This window comes from Nomascus leucogenys, chromosome 10, assembly GCF_006542625.1.
Source record: "Nomascus leucogenys isolate Asia chromosome 10, Asia_NLE_v1, whole genome shotgun sequence".
In the NCBI taxonomy this organism is placed as follows: domain Eukaryota; kingdom Metazoa; phylum Chordata; class Mammalia; order Primates; family Hylobatidae; genus Nomascus; species Nomascus leucogenys.
Window position 1 is genome coordinate 67,244,565 of NC_044390.1, and position 16,073 is coordinate 67,260,637.

At 46.8% G+C, this 16,073-nt stretch overlaps 1 protein-coding gene across 11 annotated transcripts in view; it reads right to left on the reverse strand.

Moving 5' to 3' along the window:
* The window catches only part of ZNF415 (zinc finger protein 415), a 51,298-nt gene that overhangs the window by 15,864 nt on the left and 19,361 nt on the right, over nt 1–16,073 (reverse strand). For 2 of the 11 annotated variants that reach the window (XM_030821246.1, XM_030821236.1), the window contains exons 1-3: nt 11,130–12,379; nt 1,213–1,273; nt 869–1,023 (exon numbers count right to left, since the gene is read on the reverse strand). Coding sequence is in view for 1 of the 11 variants with exons in the window: in XM_012509956.2 (XP_012365410.2) it covers nt 11,237–11,318 (82 nt within the window). In the remaining 10 variants the exon portion in view is untranslated. Of the gene's footprint in view, nt 1–868; nt 1,024–1,212; nt 1,326–7,722; nt 8,221–11,129; nt 12,380–16,073 lie in introns of those variants that run through there. The other 9 variants (XM_030821244.1, XM_030821243.1, XM_030821237.1 and 6 more) reach the window with 8 other exon arrangements.

Sequence of the window (16,073 nt, forward strand, 5' to 3'; positions counted from 1 at the left end):
ATGTGTTGTTTATTGCTTAAATACAACACACCCCCTCTTGCGTGACAAGCACACACACACACAGGGAGGAGCTCGCCCTGTGCAAAGACGGTCCTCTGCCGCCTTCTGCACCAGGGACAAGAAACTCCTACAGGAAAACCAATGCACGAGTCTCCTGACCCCTTTCTTCAGAAGCCCCTCCCCTCCTGGAGAAGCTCACACACGTGCTGCAGCAGTGGGGAGGAGACCCAGCCCTGATCAAACCCCATGCGGGTCTCGAACTCCTGACCTCAGGTGATCCACCTGCCTCGGCCTCCCAAAGTGCTGGGATTACAGGTGTGAGCCACCGCGCCTGGCCTTCTCCTCAACTTTCTGCTAGGACATCTAACAGGTATCTCATCTAACAGGAGCACAGCCCCCTTTCCCTCTCTGTGGATCCCAGGCTGGGCTCAGCCCTCAGCAATAGAGGACACGGGGCCTTGGTGTTCAGGGCTGGATATAGATTAGAATCACGCTGGGCACTGTATTATCGAGGGCGGGTCCCAACCTCTGTGAATGGGAATCCCTGGGACGGGGAGTGGGGCACAAGAGGTTTATCTGCAAAGTACCTCAGCTCTTTCATATGAAGCCAGAGGTGAGCTCTACTCAAACACGGTCAGCCCAGCATAGCCCCCACCTTCTGACTCTATTCTCCCCTTGGGACCTTGGTGTCATCAGGATCCAGACAGTGGAAGCAGAAAGAATACAGAGAAGCATGCAGAGCAGGTAATATGGACTGGAGGTGGGGGTGAGGGTGTGGCTGGAGGGTTAAATGGGAGGTGGGTCACAGAAGTCCCCGCTGAGAAGGTGATATCACAACAGAGACCTGGGGAAGGAGGGGTGTTTGCACCTGCAGCTGAGGGGCCAGCGAGTTCCAGCAGAGGGACAGCCCAGGTGAACGCCTTGAGGCAGGAGCAACCTCGACCCAGGAACAGGAAAGATGCCTGCGTGGCTGGAGCAGAGGGAGCGAGGAGGACACAGGCAGGAGATGAGATCAGGGAGGTCCTGGGAGGGCAGACAAGGCAGGGCAGATGCTTTCAAACATTTTTCTCCCACACCTCAAAAGAATTTTGGAAATGATGTATTTCCTCACCCATTTTAATTAAACATATAATATTTTCTTTATAAATTAACCCACTTACAATGTAATATCTTATATATTTGAAAGTCCCAGGAAATATATAGTCCCCTCACCTGAGATGTGCAGGACTGCAGCAGAATGCATCCAGGGAGTCAGGAAGTCATTTTTGGACACCTGAAAGTGGAGATACCTGTTAGATGTCCTAGCAGAAAGTTGAGGAGAAGGCCAGGCGCGGTGGCTCACACCTGTAATCCCAGCACTTTGGGAGGCCGAGGCAGGTGGATCACCTGAGGTCAGGAGTTCGAGACCCGCCTGACCAACGTGGTGAAACCTCATCTCTACTAAAAATACAAAAAAATTAGCTGGGCATGGTGGCGGACACTGGTAATCCCAGCTACTCGGGAGGCTGAGGCAGGAGAATCGCTTGAACCCAGGAGGCAGAGGTTGTGGTGAGCTGAGATTGCACCACTGCTACAGCCTGGGCAACAAAAGCAAAACTCTGTCTCAAAAAAAAAAAAAAAAAAAAAAGAGGTTTATTTGGCTCATGGTTCTGCAGGCTGTACAAAGCATGGTGCCAGCATCTGCCTCTGATGAGGGCCTCAGGAAGCTTCCGTTTAGGGTGGAGGGTGAAGGGGCGCCAGCAGGGCAGATGAAATGGTGAGAGAGGAGGCGAGAGAGAGAGAGAGAGAGGTCAGGCTTTTTGACAACCAGCTCTCAGGGGAACTAAGAGTCAGAACTCATTCCCTAGAGAATGACATCAAGCCATTCCCAAGAAATCTGCTCCCATGACACTCACCAGACCCTACCTCCAACTTTGGAGATCACATTTCAACATGAGAGTTGGTGGGGCAAAACAAATCATATCGTAACAATTGCACATTCTGAGGCTATGAGTGGGGCTGGCATGTGGTACACAATTGGAGGGTTAGTAGCAGCCAGGAGCAGGAACAGACCATTCCCAGTCACTACTGAGTAGGGATCCCAAGCCCTGAAACAGGTGGGTGGGTAAGTTGGAAAAGATCTCTTCCTCTGCTTCCAGGGGCTCAACAGTGAAAAAACCCAAGGCCTTTAAATGAGCAAAAAGAAGAAAGAAAAGGTCCAGAGACAAGGTGCAGAATAGAAAAATAGGAGAACGGAAGAGGTGCGGGGCAGGAATTAAATGACACCAGGAAATCTGGGTGTATGTTTTCTCCAGGCTGTGATCAGCTACGCATGGACAGAAGCAGAGTAACAGAGCTGGATGTGGGGATGTCTGGGAGAAACAAATTATTTAGTGCACTTGACTTGCATATCATCTAGTAATTGAAAGGGTCTGTTTATATCCACTTTTTTTTTTTTTTTTTGAGACGGAGTCTCACTCTGTCACAGGCTGAAGTGCAGTGGCGTTATCTCGGCTCACTGCAACCTCCGCCTCCCGGGTTCACGCCATTCTCCTGCCTCAGCCTCCCGAGTAGCTGGGAATACAGGCACACGCCACCATGCCCAGCTAATTTCTGTATTTTTAGTAGAGACGGGGTTTCACCATGTTGGCCAGCATGGTCTCCATCTCCTGACCTCATGATCCACCTGCCTCAGCCTCCCAAAGTGATGGGATTACAGGCGTGAGCCATCACACCTGGCCTTTTTTTTTAAACAGGATCTTGCTCTGTTGGCCAGGCCATAGTGCAGTGATGCAATCCTGGCTCAGTGCAGCCTCAACCTCCTGGGCTGAAGCAATCCTCCCACCTCAGCCTCTCCAGTAGCTGGGACTACAACAGGCATGAGCCACCACATCTGGCTGATTTTTTACTTTTTTATAGAGACAAGGTGTTACTGTGTTACCTAGGCTGGTCTCAAACTTGGCTCAAGTGAGTGTCCTGTCTCAGCCTCTGAAAGTGCTGGGATTACAGGCGTGAGCAACCATGCCTGCCATATCGCTATCATTTTAAAAATAAACCAGGGCCAGGCGCAGAGGCTCACGCCTGTAATCCCAGCACTTTGGGAGGCCGAGGTGGGCAGAACACGAGGTCAGGAGTTTGAGGCCAGCCTGATCAACATGGTGAAACCCCATCTCTACTAAAAATACAAAAAGTAGCTGGGCATGGTGGCACGCGCCTGTAGTCCCAGCTACTCAGGAGGCTGGGGCAGAAGAATCGCTTGAACCCGGGAGGTGGAGGTTGCAGTGAGCTAAGATCACACCACTGCACTATAGCCTGGGCAACAGAGTGAGACTCCATCTCAAACAATAAAATAAAATAAACTGGATATGGTAGAGTCACATATTCTTTTGTTTTACTATTTTTATTTCTGGCGTAGACAAAAAAAAGAGCCTGGCATATAACAGAGTATTTGTTGAATAAATGAGCAGAATGATACAGGGTGACACTAGTGTACCCTCTGGTATGGTCTTCACTTTGAGGGACTGATGTGTGCAGGGGTCCTGTTTGACCTCAGGATTGTTTTCATCGAGAGTGAGTGGGGAGCTGAGCAGGACCAGCTGAGGGGCAGAGCCAAGGGCCTTTCATGGAGACCACTCTGCTAGCCCACCCTGTGGAAGGGCAAGCGCAAGTCCACCCAGAAACACATCTGGCTGACTATGGGGTCACTGCCTGAGGCTCAGCAGACCCACGTGGCCAATAAAATACCCTAAACTCTGCAAAAAGCAGAGTTTGTCTCTGTGCCCAGGCCCCCTCCATGGAAAAAAGGTCCTGGGGTCTAAGATTTCTCACTTGGCAATGACGTTGGCTTGAATATTATTCACAGACCCAGATCCTTGGGTCTTGCGTGGGGCAAACTGACCGCAGACCTGCAGGAAGTGAGAGTCTGAACAGAGCAGCAGAAAGGCAGGCAGAAGACTTGACAGAGGGGAGACAGGAGAGACACAAACAGACCAACCCCTCCTCTCCCTCAATCACCCGCCTGGGGAAGCATTAGTTTCTCATCATACAAAGGACAATGGGGAAAGGGAGAAGTGTGTGCACAGGATGAGATGTGTGTTGGGTGGACAGAAAGATTCCTTTCCCTAAATGTGACCCCATTAGCTCACCCCATTCTATTGCACAAATTCCTGAGCAGAGGGGCACCCTGTGGGGATGAACACAGCTCTTCCTTCCTCCAGTTCCTGAGTCTCCCTGCCATGACCAGGGCTGTAACCCTCCAACTCCCTTCCCAGGGCCCGGTGGCCCCTATGCACTGGAGAAAGATCTGTGTTCCACAGCGGGTTTCAAGGACCTTGCCCCTCAGCTCCCCAGCTGCCTTGTGACTCTGTGACTCTGTTATCTTGGAATAAACAGGGAGGGGCCACTGGCCTGGCAGCAAGAATGTGGCAGCTTTATCTTCCCAAGGACAGTCCCAGTGGAAACCTTTGGGCCGCAGGTCAGTGTGCTGTGTTTCACTCTGATTCTTGGAGAAATCTTTCCCTTACTCTGGGACCCTGATAACCACTCCCTCTTGATTTGCACCCAGAGACGCCCCCACAACAAACCCTCCCTGATGAAAGCCATCTGCGCCTGATTCTTAGGACCCCTGTTGCCCTTTTGGACCCAGACATGCTTACAAACTCCCATGGGGTCTTGCACTCCACAGATAGTCCATAAAGGTCAGGCACTGCCTGAGGACACAGGGTTTATAGAAGCCCTGCTACGAAATTTTGCAAGCCCCAGTAACAGCGGAATAATACACATAAATATCTTAGGGTCTCACTGACCCATGACAACGTATTTATTTCCACTCATAGTGACTCCACCCCACACAAGAGTACCACCAAAGCCTACCATAAAACAGAGATGTCTCTAATGATGCACATGCCCCAATGAGATCCTAATATCTTCCAAGAAAACACTCCAAACTGTTATTTCTATCTTTCAAAATGCATCTGAAAGCTTCCTGATCAGCTGGGCGCAGGGGCTCACACCTGTAATCCCAGCACTTTGGGAGGCCGAGGAGGGCGGTTCACAAGGTCAGGAGATCAAGACCATCCTGGCTAACAAGGTGAAACCCCGTCTCTACTAAAAATACAAAAAATTAGCTGGGCGTGGTGGTGGGTACCTGTAGTCCCAGCTACTCAGGAGGCTGAGGCAGGAGAATGGCGTGAACCCAGGAGGTGGAGCTTGCAGTAAGCCGAGATCGCGCCACTGCACTCCAGCCTGGGTGACAGAGCGAGACTCCCTCTCAAAAAAAAAATAAAAATAAAAACAAAAATAAATAAAGCTTCCTGATCTGCAAAAGAAAATATCCCAAAATACCCAAGTTAACCCAGAAAATAATCTGTGGTTTCACCTATCTTTCCTCTGTGGGTTTCAAGACAATTTTTGTACTCCCAAAAGACTCTACTAAAGTCATTGTGTGGACTGGACACTTTGGTGCGGCTCTGGGGTCCACCCCATCAGGCCTAGCTGGCAATATTCCCATTGCCCAAGGTCTGTGTGGACTCAGCTTAGGCCAGAAACACTGTCGGACAATGTTTCTCTCTGCCTTCATTCCTGTTCAGAAGCGATCACGAGTTTCCCAATCTCAGTCATCCAAATCTCAGTCACCATCTGTGTCCAGGAAAGCTGAGTTAAGATACTAGGGCTGGCAGGGAGCAGTGGCTCACGCCTGTAATCCCAACACTTTAGGAGGCCGAGGTGGGCGGATCACGAGGTCAGGAGATCGAGACCATCCTGGCCAACATGGTGAAACCCCGTCTTTACTAAAAATACAAAAATTAGCTGGGTGTGGTGGCGGGCACCTGTCGTCCCAGCAATTCGGGAGGCTGAGGTAGGAGAATCGCCTGAACCTGGGAGGCGGAGGTTCCAATGGGCCAGGATCACACCACTGCACTCCATCCTGGCAAAAGAGCAAGACTCGGCCGGGCGCAGTGGCTCACGCTTGTAATCCCAGCACTTTGGGAGGCCGAGGTGGGCGGATCACAAGGTCAGGAGATCGAGACCACGGTGAAACCCCGTCTCTACTAAAAAATACAAAAAATTAGCCAGGCGTGGTGGCAGGCGCCTGTAGTCCCAGCTACTCGGAGAGGCTGAGGCAGGAGAATGGCGTGAACCCAGGAGGAGGAGCTTGCAGTAAGCCGAGATTGCGCCACTGCACTCCAGCCTGGGTAACAGAGTGAGACTCTGTCTCAAAAAAAAAAAAAAGAAAAAAAGGAGCAAGACTCCGTATCAAAAAAAAAAAGAAGAAGAAGAAATAGAAAAAGATACTAGGGCTTTCCAAACTAATCCACGCAGTCCCACAACCACCCATAAACCCACATCCATGTGCTACAGCCAGACCTGAGACATTCCTTTACAATTCCACTCACCCCTTGATCCCATAACCCTGCATGGGACAGGTGTACACATCATTCACCCGGCTGATCTAGAGGCCCACCTTGCTTCCATGCCCCCATGTGACACCTCCAAGAATGCTTCTTCACTTTCCCTCATTTTTCTACTTCTCTTCCATGCATGAAGAGCACACTCGGCTGAAAGGCAAAAGGGCCTCTGGACAAAAGCAGGAATGGACACAAACTGCTATCTGCAGGACAGTGGGCCTCAAGTCTAGATTCTAGAAGTTGGCCATGCTGGAAGGAATTGCCAGCAATTTGGGGACACCATGGAGTCCAGTTTAAAGGCAGGTGAAGATTGGCCGGACTGAGCTGACGGAGGATGTCCAAGAAAAAGAGAGGCCCCAGATCTCATGAGGGAGGCTGCCATTGTCCCCTTGTCTCTCTACTCACAGTCACCTGCAAAATTCCCCTGCTGTTTAGGGAGTGCCTCCTTCATGAACCATTTAGCTTCTGAAGTTCTCATCACCCTTCCTGAAGGGAATCCAAGACCCCTGACTGTGAGCACATCACCTGCTGGAAGGCAAAGCCCCTGCCCAGGATGGCCACTGGGCCCTGGTGATGTGCAGAGCGTGGAAGACCCGGGAGCTGGAGTAAGGCGGTGGGGACGCCTCCGCACTGGCTGAGGACACAGGGTCTGTGGGGCTTTTCAGGCCTCAGTGAGGCCTTCTGCTCTTATATAGACTGGAATAAATAGCCACAGGAGCTTTACATCAATTACAGATAAACTTTCCAGAATTTGAGACCATCCTCACTACCCGCCCTATCCTTTTGGTCTTCCCTGAGGACTCCTCAGCCCCACCCCAGCCCCAGCATCTGAACTATAACCCCGGAGCAGGTGCTGGAGTCATCCTGTGGCCAAGATGGAGACTGCATCTTCCAATGGAGGGAGACACAAAACACTCAAAATAATCCATGCAGAAGAGTGTCCGACGTGGTGATAAATGTGGAGACAGTAAAACCTGAATAATGCGACAGAGTGACGGGCAGAGAGAACTCCAGATGGGGGTGGGAGGGCATGGGACACATCTCTGAGCCTAGACCCAAAGGACAAAAAAGGGACAGGGTCATGATCATTTAGGGACACAGGGTAAAAGCAGGGATAACGACCCGTGACAGGAAAGGTTTTGATGTTTGGGAAAAGAGAAAAGCAAATGTGACTGGGGCAGAGGGAGTCATGAGATGAGGGCAAGCTCCCAGGAGGAGGCTGGACAGTGGCAGGGGCCCTGGACACCGGGCTGTGGAGCCACGGCGAGGGGTTGGGCTTTTGTCCTGGGGAACACGGGAAACTGGTGGAGGGTTCCCTGCCAGGGACTGACATGACCCGCTTTAGATTTCGCTGTGATGTCCTCATACAGAGAAGGGCCTCAAAGATGGTCTCTGTGTCTGAGTCCCTGCTTCACATTCTTGTGCTATTTTTTGTTTTCATTTTTAGAGGAAGAAATCCAAATAAAAATTTTAATTACAACTGGCTAGTCCCCCCACATACAACTGCCAAACACAAATGCACACCCAATTTTGCCCCAAATTTCAGGAGTCAGTGTTCCTCACATTGAGGTTTTCTGGTCTAGTCCCTTATCTCTATGTTACAGGTGGGCTCACTGAGGCTGAGAGGGAGTCATTTCACCAAGTTATCCTGAGAGGTCTGAGTTGAGTGAGAAGGAGGAGATGTGGCTGAATTATGATATCACCACCTGGAAGGGCCAATGAGCTATGTTTGTCTTTATCACATCTCCCTTAGAAAATTCCAGGACTGGCCAGGCATGTTGGTCATGCCTGTAATCCCAGCACTTTGAGGCCGAAGGAGGGGAGATTACTTGAGGCCAGGAGTTTGAGACCAGCCTGGCCAACATGATGAAACCTCGTCTCTATCAAAAAATACAAAAAGTAGCCGGGTGTGGTGGCATGTGCCTGTAATCCCAGCTACTCAGGAGGCTGAGGCAGGAGAATCGCTTGAACCCGGGAGGCGGAGGTTGCAGTGAGCCAAGATTGCGCCACTGTACTCCAGCCTGGGTGAGAGAGCAAGACTCCGGCTCACAAAAAAAAAAAAAAAAAAAAGAAAAGAAAAGAAAAAAAGAAAATTCCCAGACCTTCTTTCACCCATCTGAGCAAAACAAACTTCTTCAAGGTTTTATCACATTGGTTCCAAATGCAGCTCACAGCTTACTATTTTAACAAATTACACAAAAGAAGAAAATTGAATAATAGGCTAGTTAAACTAGGTTTTGATGTTAAGGTAAAAACATCATTGACATCTTTATGATGTACACATTCAAACAATCTAAAATTACCTACTAGTCAACAAATAATGCTTTTATTATATGATAAAGAGCAGAAAGCACGCAGACCTCTATCAAAACTGGACTCAATTAATTTCAAAGGGAAAGATTTTGAAATTGTTAAGAAATATCTGATGAAGTTTGGTGCTAAAAAAATTGAAAACACATTATACTTAGAAAATGACATGAGCTGATTATAGGATGCCACCAAAGACTACTTTGGAAATAATTATATACAGAAAAATAGAAACTGAATTAATGAAGATCTAGCTCAAGTTTCAAAATGAACTATAAATGAGATGAAAGGCAATTAGTAAGAAAAAAAGCAAATCAATTGCAAAAAGCAACACTTTTTTGTTTGTTCTTTGTTTTTTTTTTGAGACAGAGTCTTGCTCTGTCACCAGACTGGAGTGCAGTGGTGCAATCTCAGCTCTCGGCTCACTGCAACCTCCGCCTCCCGGGTTTACACAATTCTTTGCCTCAGCCTCCTGAGTAGCTGGGATTACAGACGCGTGTCACCATACCTGGCTAATTTTTGTATTTTTAGTAGAGATGGGGTTTCACCATCTTGGCCAGGCTGGTCTTGAACTGCTGACCTCGTGATTCACCCACCTCGGCCTCCCAAAGTGCTGGGATTACAGGCATGAGCCACCATGCCCGGCCTCAACACTTTTAATGTTCCTTTAGAGCAAGGTTGTCCAATCCACAGCCCAAGAAGGCTTTGAATGCAGCCCAACACAAATTCCTAAACTTTCTTAAAACATTTTGAGATTTTTTGCAACTTTTTTTTTTTCTTTTTTAGCTCATCAGCTATTGTTAGTGTTAGTGTACTTTATGTGTGGCCCAACAAAATTCTTCTTCCAATGTGGCCCAGGGAAGCCAAAAGATTGGACACCCCTGCTTTAGAGAGACACTATGTAGTGCAGAGTCTTTCACTTTCTGCCCAGCTTTACTCTCCCACTCCCCCTTCCCCTCCCCCTGCCCCAATGCCAGGGAAGGGGAAGAGGATGACCTGTGGGATTAATGAGTCAAGTCACTTCCCTCTGCCTTAACAGGGATTGCAAGTGGAAGCTAACTTCTGATGCCATAATTATAAAATGCACCAGCCTTAATAGACAGGAGTTTTGCAATTCTCATCATCTGTGTATTTTAAACTTATAAAGACAGAAATCAACAGGTCAAAACGTAGTCATCACATCCAGTCAGTTCACAACTCACCTGGACCCGGGGTCCCCCTCTTTCCTCATTACGGTGTGTTTCCCTCCCTCATTCTCACCTTCTTTCTCTAGCTCTTTCCTTCCCCTTTATTTTCTCCCTAGGATTCTGCTCATTTTGAGCCCCTCTCCTCTCCTGCTGTTTCTCCCCTTCCTCCCTCTATTCTTTCTCTTCCACCTGTTCTTTCCATTCTTGCAATTTATTTAATTCCTCTTTCTTCCTAATCTTTTCATTGTCCCAATCTCCACATATTTCTGGCTCTTTCTTCCCCATTTCAGTGCTCCCTGTTAAATTCCGTCTTCCCTGTTACACATCCTTGTCCCCACTCTTTGGCACCCCCAGATCCCAGGCCTCCCCGTGCTGTGGTTCTCCCTTTGCTTCTCCTTGTCATCGGCTGCCCCCTCTTGCTGTCCCAGTACCACACTGCTCTGTCCGCCCTGGCTCCAAATCCCTTCTCCTCTCCCCGACTCTCCGTCTGAGGAGCCTCCCCTTTTGCTGCCCCTCTCCCTACCTGGCTGCCCTTCATCTCTCTGGATACTGTGCTTTTTCTCGAAACGTGTCTAGTTACTTTTCTCTCCCTGCGACTTTCTCGGCTTCTTCTTTCACTCTTCCCGTCTCTTTGAAAATCTCTAACCATTCTCTACTTTGCCATCTGTTTATTGGTTTCCCTCTTTCTTTCTTCTGTCTCAGGTTTTCTACTGCTCTCTCTGTCCCTCTCTGTCTCCCGATCCCTTTGGCCCCCACACTCACAGGAGGGTTTAGGGTAAGACGCCTGCATCCTGGAGGAGCGAATTTTCCAGGGGGTGGAAGGGGGCAGGCAAGAACACCGGGTGTCACAGGACAGGCCCTAAGCACCTCCACAACGCGGGCTCAGGGGAGGCCTGGGGAGCAGCAGGGCCCGGCACGAGGAGGAGGGAGGTGGGGGGCGACAGCGCCTTCGGACAGGGGTGGGGTCTGCAGGATCCCAGGACCAGGCAGAGGACGCGGGCGCCCCGGGACTGCGGCTGCAGCTGCGGCGCTGCGCTCCAGGGGCCGACGAGGGCTAGGCTGGGATGCGCCCAGGACGGGAATCCACCTCTTGGGTGAAGACTGTAAAAAGCCCGGGGCTGGAGGAGGGGTCAGGAAAAGGTTTTAAGCGGGAGGAAGAAGCAAAAGGCCGGGGACAGGGAGCAGCCTCAGAGCGACTTCAACCCAAAGGGAAGCGATTCCGGACCCACACTGCGAGGCCTGTATTCACCTGAGGTGGAGGGTGCGGGGATTTTAAGGCCCGTATCGACCCTGGACATCGGCTGTGGAAATGGGAAACAGGGAGCGCAGGTTTAATCTACACAGAGGGACACTCACGCTCGACGCCGTCACCTTCACCCAACACGATCCGTTTCCGGGACTGTAGGAAACTGCGCATGCCCGGGCAGCCTGGAAGCATGGCTGGAGTGGGCGGGGCCTGCGCCGCTTTAAAGTAAAAAATCAGAGTTGTGTGGGTCACTTATGTTGGAAACCAAAATGTTTTCCAATTACCAAGTTCAAAACGGTTTATGTTAAAACTATTTTGCCTGCAGGTTGGACCCGATCCTGCTAGGTTGTCTCCTGCAGCTTAGCAGTCCAGGAACTGGGATTTCGGTGGGGGATCCAGAGCTAGCAGTGATTGGATCCACAAAAGTTACCAAAAAACAAAAATAAAGTGTCTGGAATCACTCCACTGGATTTCAAGACTACCAATATAGGAAAGGTAATAAAAATTGTGTGGTTTGGGGGCAATAAAAGACATATGGATCAATGCAATACAATAAGAAGAGTGCAAAAATAGCCTCCACAGGTATTTCCAACTGATTTTTGACAGTTACCAAGGGAATTGAATGAAGGAAGAATTTTTAAAAACTGGTGAGGGGTTAACTTAATATCCACAGCAGAAAAGAAGTCATCTCTACTCAAACTTCACAACTGTACAGACATTAGCTCAACAGTGACCATAGCCTAAATGTAAAATATCAAACCATAAAATGGTATCCTGTAAGAGACTGAAAGAAAAAATTACTCACAGAATAAAATCGTTAAGAATCAAGAATCAAATCAAGAATCAAGAATTGTTCAAAAATTATTAGCCATGGCAGCAAAATCATGATTCATTAAAGAAAAAAAAATCAACTGGTATTTACCAAATTAAAAACTTTTGATCTGTGAAAGACCTTAAGACAATGAAAGAAAAGGTATTTGATATGGTTTGGCTCAGTGTCCCCATCAAATCTCATCTTCAAGTATAAACCTCAGGTGTTGAGGGAGGGACCTGGTGGGAGATGACTGGATCATGGGGGTGGTTTTAGCTCTCAGGAGATCTCATGGTTTAAAAATCTGTGATAGTTCCTCCTTTGATCGCTGTCTCTCCTGCTGCATGCAAGACGTGTCTTGCTTCGCCTTTGCCTTCCTCTATGACTGTAAGTTTCCTGAGGCCTCCCTAGCCATGTGGAACTGTGAGTCAATTAAACCTCTTTTGTTTATAAATTACCCAGTCTCAGGCTGTATCTTTATGGCAATGTGAAAATGGACTAATACAGTACTGAATAATAGAAAGTATTTGCCTACCATATATCTGACATAAAACTGGTATGTGGAATGTATAAAGAATTCTAGAGTGACTTAAAAACAAAAAAAAGCAAAATAATCAAATTAGAAAATGGATAGAACTATGAAGAGACATTTCACTGAAGCAGATATACTGAGATAAATGGGCACATAAAATGATTTCCAACATCACCATCCATCAAATCTCAGACCTCAGCATATTCTGCTTTCTCCATGTGAACCCCTGGATGCTGTCAGAGATCATGGGAAACACAGGAGCTTCTACTGAACAGTCCAGTTGATCTGTATTAGCAACCTGTAATTGTTTTGGGAAACTAACAATGGAAACACAGATACAAAAATATTCTCAGCTCAACAAATAGCACTGTCTGTCATAGTGATTTTTTTTTTTTTTTTTTTTGAGACGGAGTCTTGTTCTGTCACTCAGGCTGGAGTGCGGTGGTGAGATCTCGGCTTACTGTAACCTCTATCTCCCAAGCTCAAGCAATTCTCCTGCCTCAGCCTCTTGAGTAGCTGCGACCACAGGCGCGTGCCACCACACCCAGCTATTTTTTGTATTTTTAGTAGAGATGGGTTTTCGCCATGTTGGCCAGGCTGGTCTCCAATTCCTGACCTCAGGTGATCCGCCCGCCTTGGCCTCCCAAAGTGCTGGGATTACAGGGGTGAGCTACAGCGCCTGGCCACCACTAGTGAATTCTTAAACACCTCAGGTACTGGATGCCTCCTTCCAAAGATTTGATAATCTTTCTTACAGGATTATGTGGTAATGAGTGTCTCTGTCATTCATTTAGGTAAGATGCATAGGCAATAGTGATCCATAAAATATAGACTTAATTGATCTATACAAATATAGATTTAAAACAGTTACACAGTCACAATGATATACGAAGATAAACCATTTAAAAATGACAAGAGATAGTAACAAAATAGGTATAGATGGTGAGTAAAGGACAAAAATAACTAGCATTGTTACTGTAGCATCATCATTAAAAGCTTTGTCTTTGCAACCAGACAACATAGATTCAAATCTCGATTCTGCCTCTTACTGAAATGTGACAAGATTGAGTCTTTTAAAGCAGAATATGCTGAGGTCTGAGATTTGATGGATGGTGATGTTGGAAATCTTCCCAAATAGCTGGGATTACAGGTGCCTGCCACCACACCCAGCTAATTTTTGTATTTTTAGTAGAGACGGGGTTTCACCATATTGATCAGGCTGGTCTTGAACTCCTGACCTCAGGTGATCCCCCAGCCTCGGCCTCCCAAAGTGCTGGGATTACAGGCACCAGCCACTGTGCCCGGCCTAATTCGATTATTTTGCCTATCTGTCCTAAGTTTCCTCACCTCTGAAATGAGAATATCATTAATACTTATTTCAGGAGCTGACGATTCAGTTGTTACACATAAAGCATTAATAACTGTGATTCTTACTCTAAATGTGATTGATATAAAATATATATGCAAAGATAAATCACTTATTAAAGAATATGTATCAGTTTTTTAAAATGGAAACAAATCTAAGGGGAGTATATTAAATGGCAGCTGTCATGGCAAAAGTTGCACAAATATCATGTTTTGCTGTAAGATCCTCTGGCTCAGAACAGAAACACCAGCCACAGTGGGAAGTTGAATTTCCTCCAGGGATTCACTGAGAGAAATTATCTCCTTTGCGTAAATGATAATTAATATCTTGGGGACTCTCTTATTAACCATATTTTCATTTACTTCTCCAGATGCTGGTTAACCTCCACACGCTTGATTTTCAAGCATCTGATCTTTGATAACTTCCATATTAAGAGACTTCATTTCACCATCTAGTATCCCTGTACTTTAACTGAACTAAAGATTTACAAGGACACTCCATTTTCCTATTTACAGAGAACCTAGTCTGAACCTGCCATTGTCTCACATACATTTTCATGTCACAAAATTTTATTTCCAAATAACACCCTCATTTATGTATTTTCTAAGTGTTCACTGGAGTAACACAGAGAAGAAATGTAAACACATAATTTGGGTTAAAATGTATGGAAGGAAAAAATCCTTAAAGTAAAAATCATATACAAAAACAAAAAGTCATTTTACTACTATTGGCTCACGGCTGTAATCCTAGCACTTTGGGAGGCTGAGGCAGGAGGAATGCTTGAGGCCAAGAGTTCAAGACCAACCTGGCCAACATAGCGAGACCCCACGTCTAAAAAGAAAAAGAAAAAAAAAGAAGCTATGGAATATGTTACACAATACCATAAACTGAACATGACATGAACATAACACAGCCTTTGGAAAACTACCCTTTGGCTAAAATTGCTTGATCATATTATGTAATAAACTTTTCCACAAATTCATTTGCATTGAACTACTGTAAAAATATTTTAGGCAATTTAAACAGCATTTCACAAATATTTTCAAGAATGACGTTGTGTAATGGGCCCTATGGGTTCAGCAGAAAGGAGGGGTATTATCTACTATTATGAAGAAAGTGGAGGTCTTTCCTAAGAAGTTAGAAATTTCTTTTCTTTTTTTGAGTCTCACTCTATTGCCCAGGCTGGAGTGCAGTGGTGAGATCTCAGCTCACTGCAACCTCCGTCTCCCGGGTTCAAGTGATTCTCCTGCATCAGCCTCCCTGGTAGCTAGGACTACAGGTGTATGCCACTGCACCTGGCTAATTTTTGTATTTTTAGTAGAGATGGGGTTTCATCATATTGGCCAGGCTCGTCTTGAGCTCCTGACCTAAGGTGATCCACCTGCCTCGGGCTCCCAAAGTGCTGGGATTACAGGCATGAGCCACCATGCCTGGCCAGAAATCAGAAGTTTCAAGAGTAAATATTCAGTGTTGTACTACAGTCAGTTTCCATTTTGTGATTTTTGTCTTCTAACACCATTTATACCTCTGCACTCCCTCTTCTTATTCTGCCCATCTGGCCAAGCTGATAATGCCCGTTTTCCCTCCTTTGGCACTAGATGGAAGTTCAAATCACATGTGGGACCCTCACCCCACCCCACCCTTTTATTAAAGGTTATTACCATAACACCCCAAGCAAGTTATTTATCTCTGCTCTCTCAAGCCATTTTGGACCAGTTTGGGAAGTCAATCTTGCTTCTCACAGAAAGCCTCATTATGCAATACACATTTCCCTAAAACCTCATTGTTTGGCATCATCATTTTCCATATCTAAACCAAACTGTAGATGGAGTTCAATACACTTCCTGTGGAGAGGTGACAAATTAACATTACCAAAAACGTGATAAGGCTAAATTTATGAAACTTCTAGTTTACCTACCAAAACAAAATGAAATTTCCACTATATATGTTCATTTTTAAGAGGAAACTCATGAATATTAGTCTTGTCAAATTCTGTCACTGAGCATAGCATTCTTAGTGTTATTTTTGTTATTCTGCACTATTTATAATTTCATGATTTTTTTTTTTTTTTTGAGATGGAGTCTCGCTCTCGCGCCCAGGCTGGAGTGCAGTGGCGCGATCTCGGCTCACTGCAACCTCTGTCTCCTGGGTTCAAGTGATTCTCCTGCCTCAGCCTCCTGAGTACCTGGGATTACAGGCACGGGCCGCCATGTCCAACCAATCTTTTTTTTTTTGGTA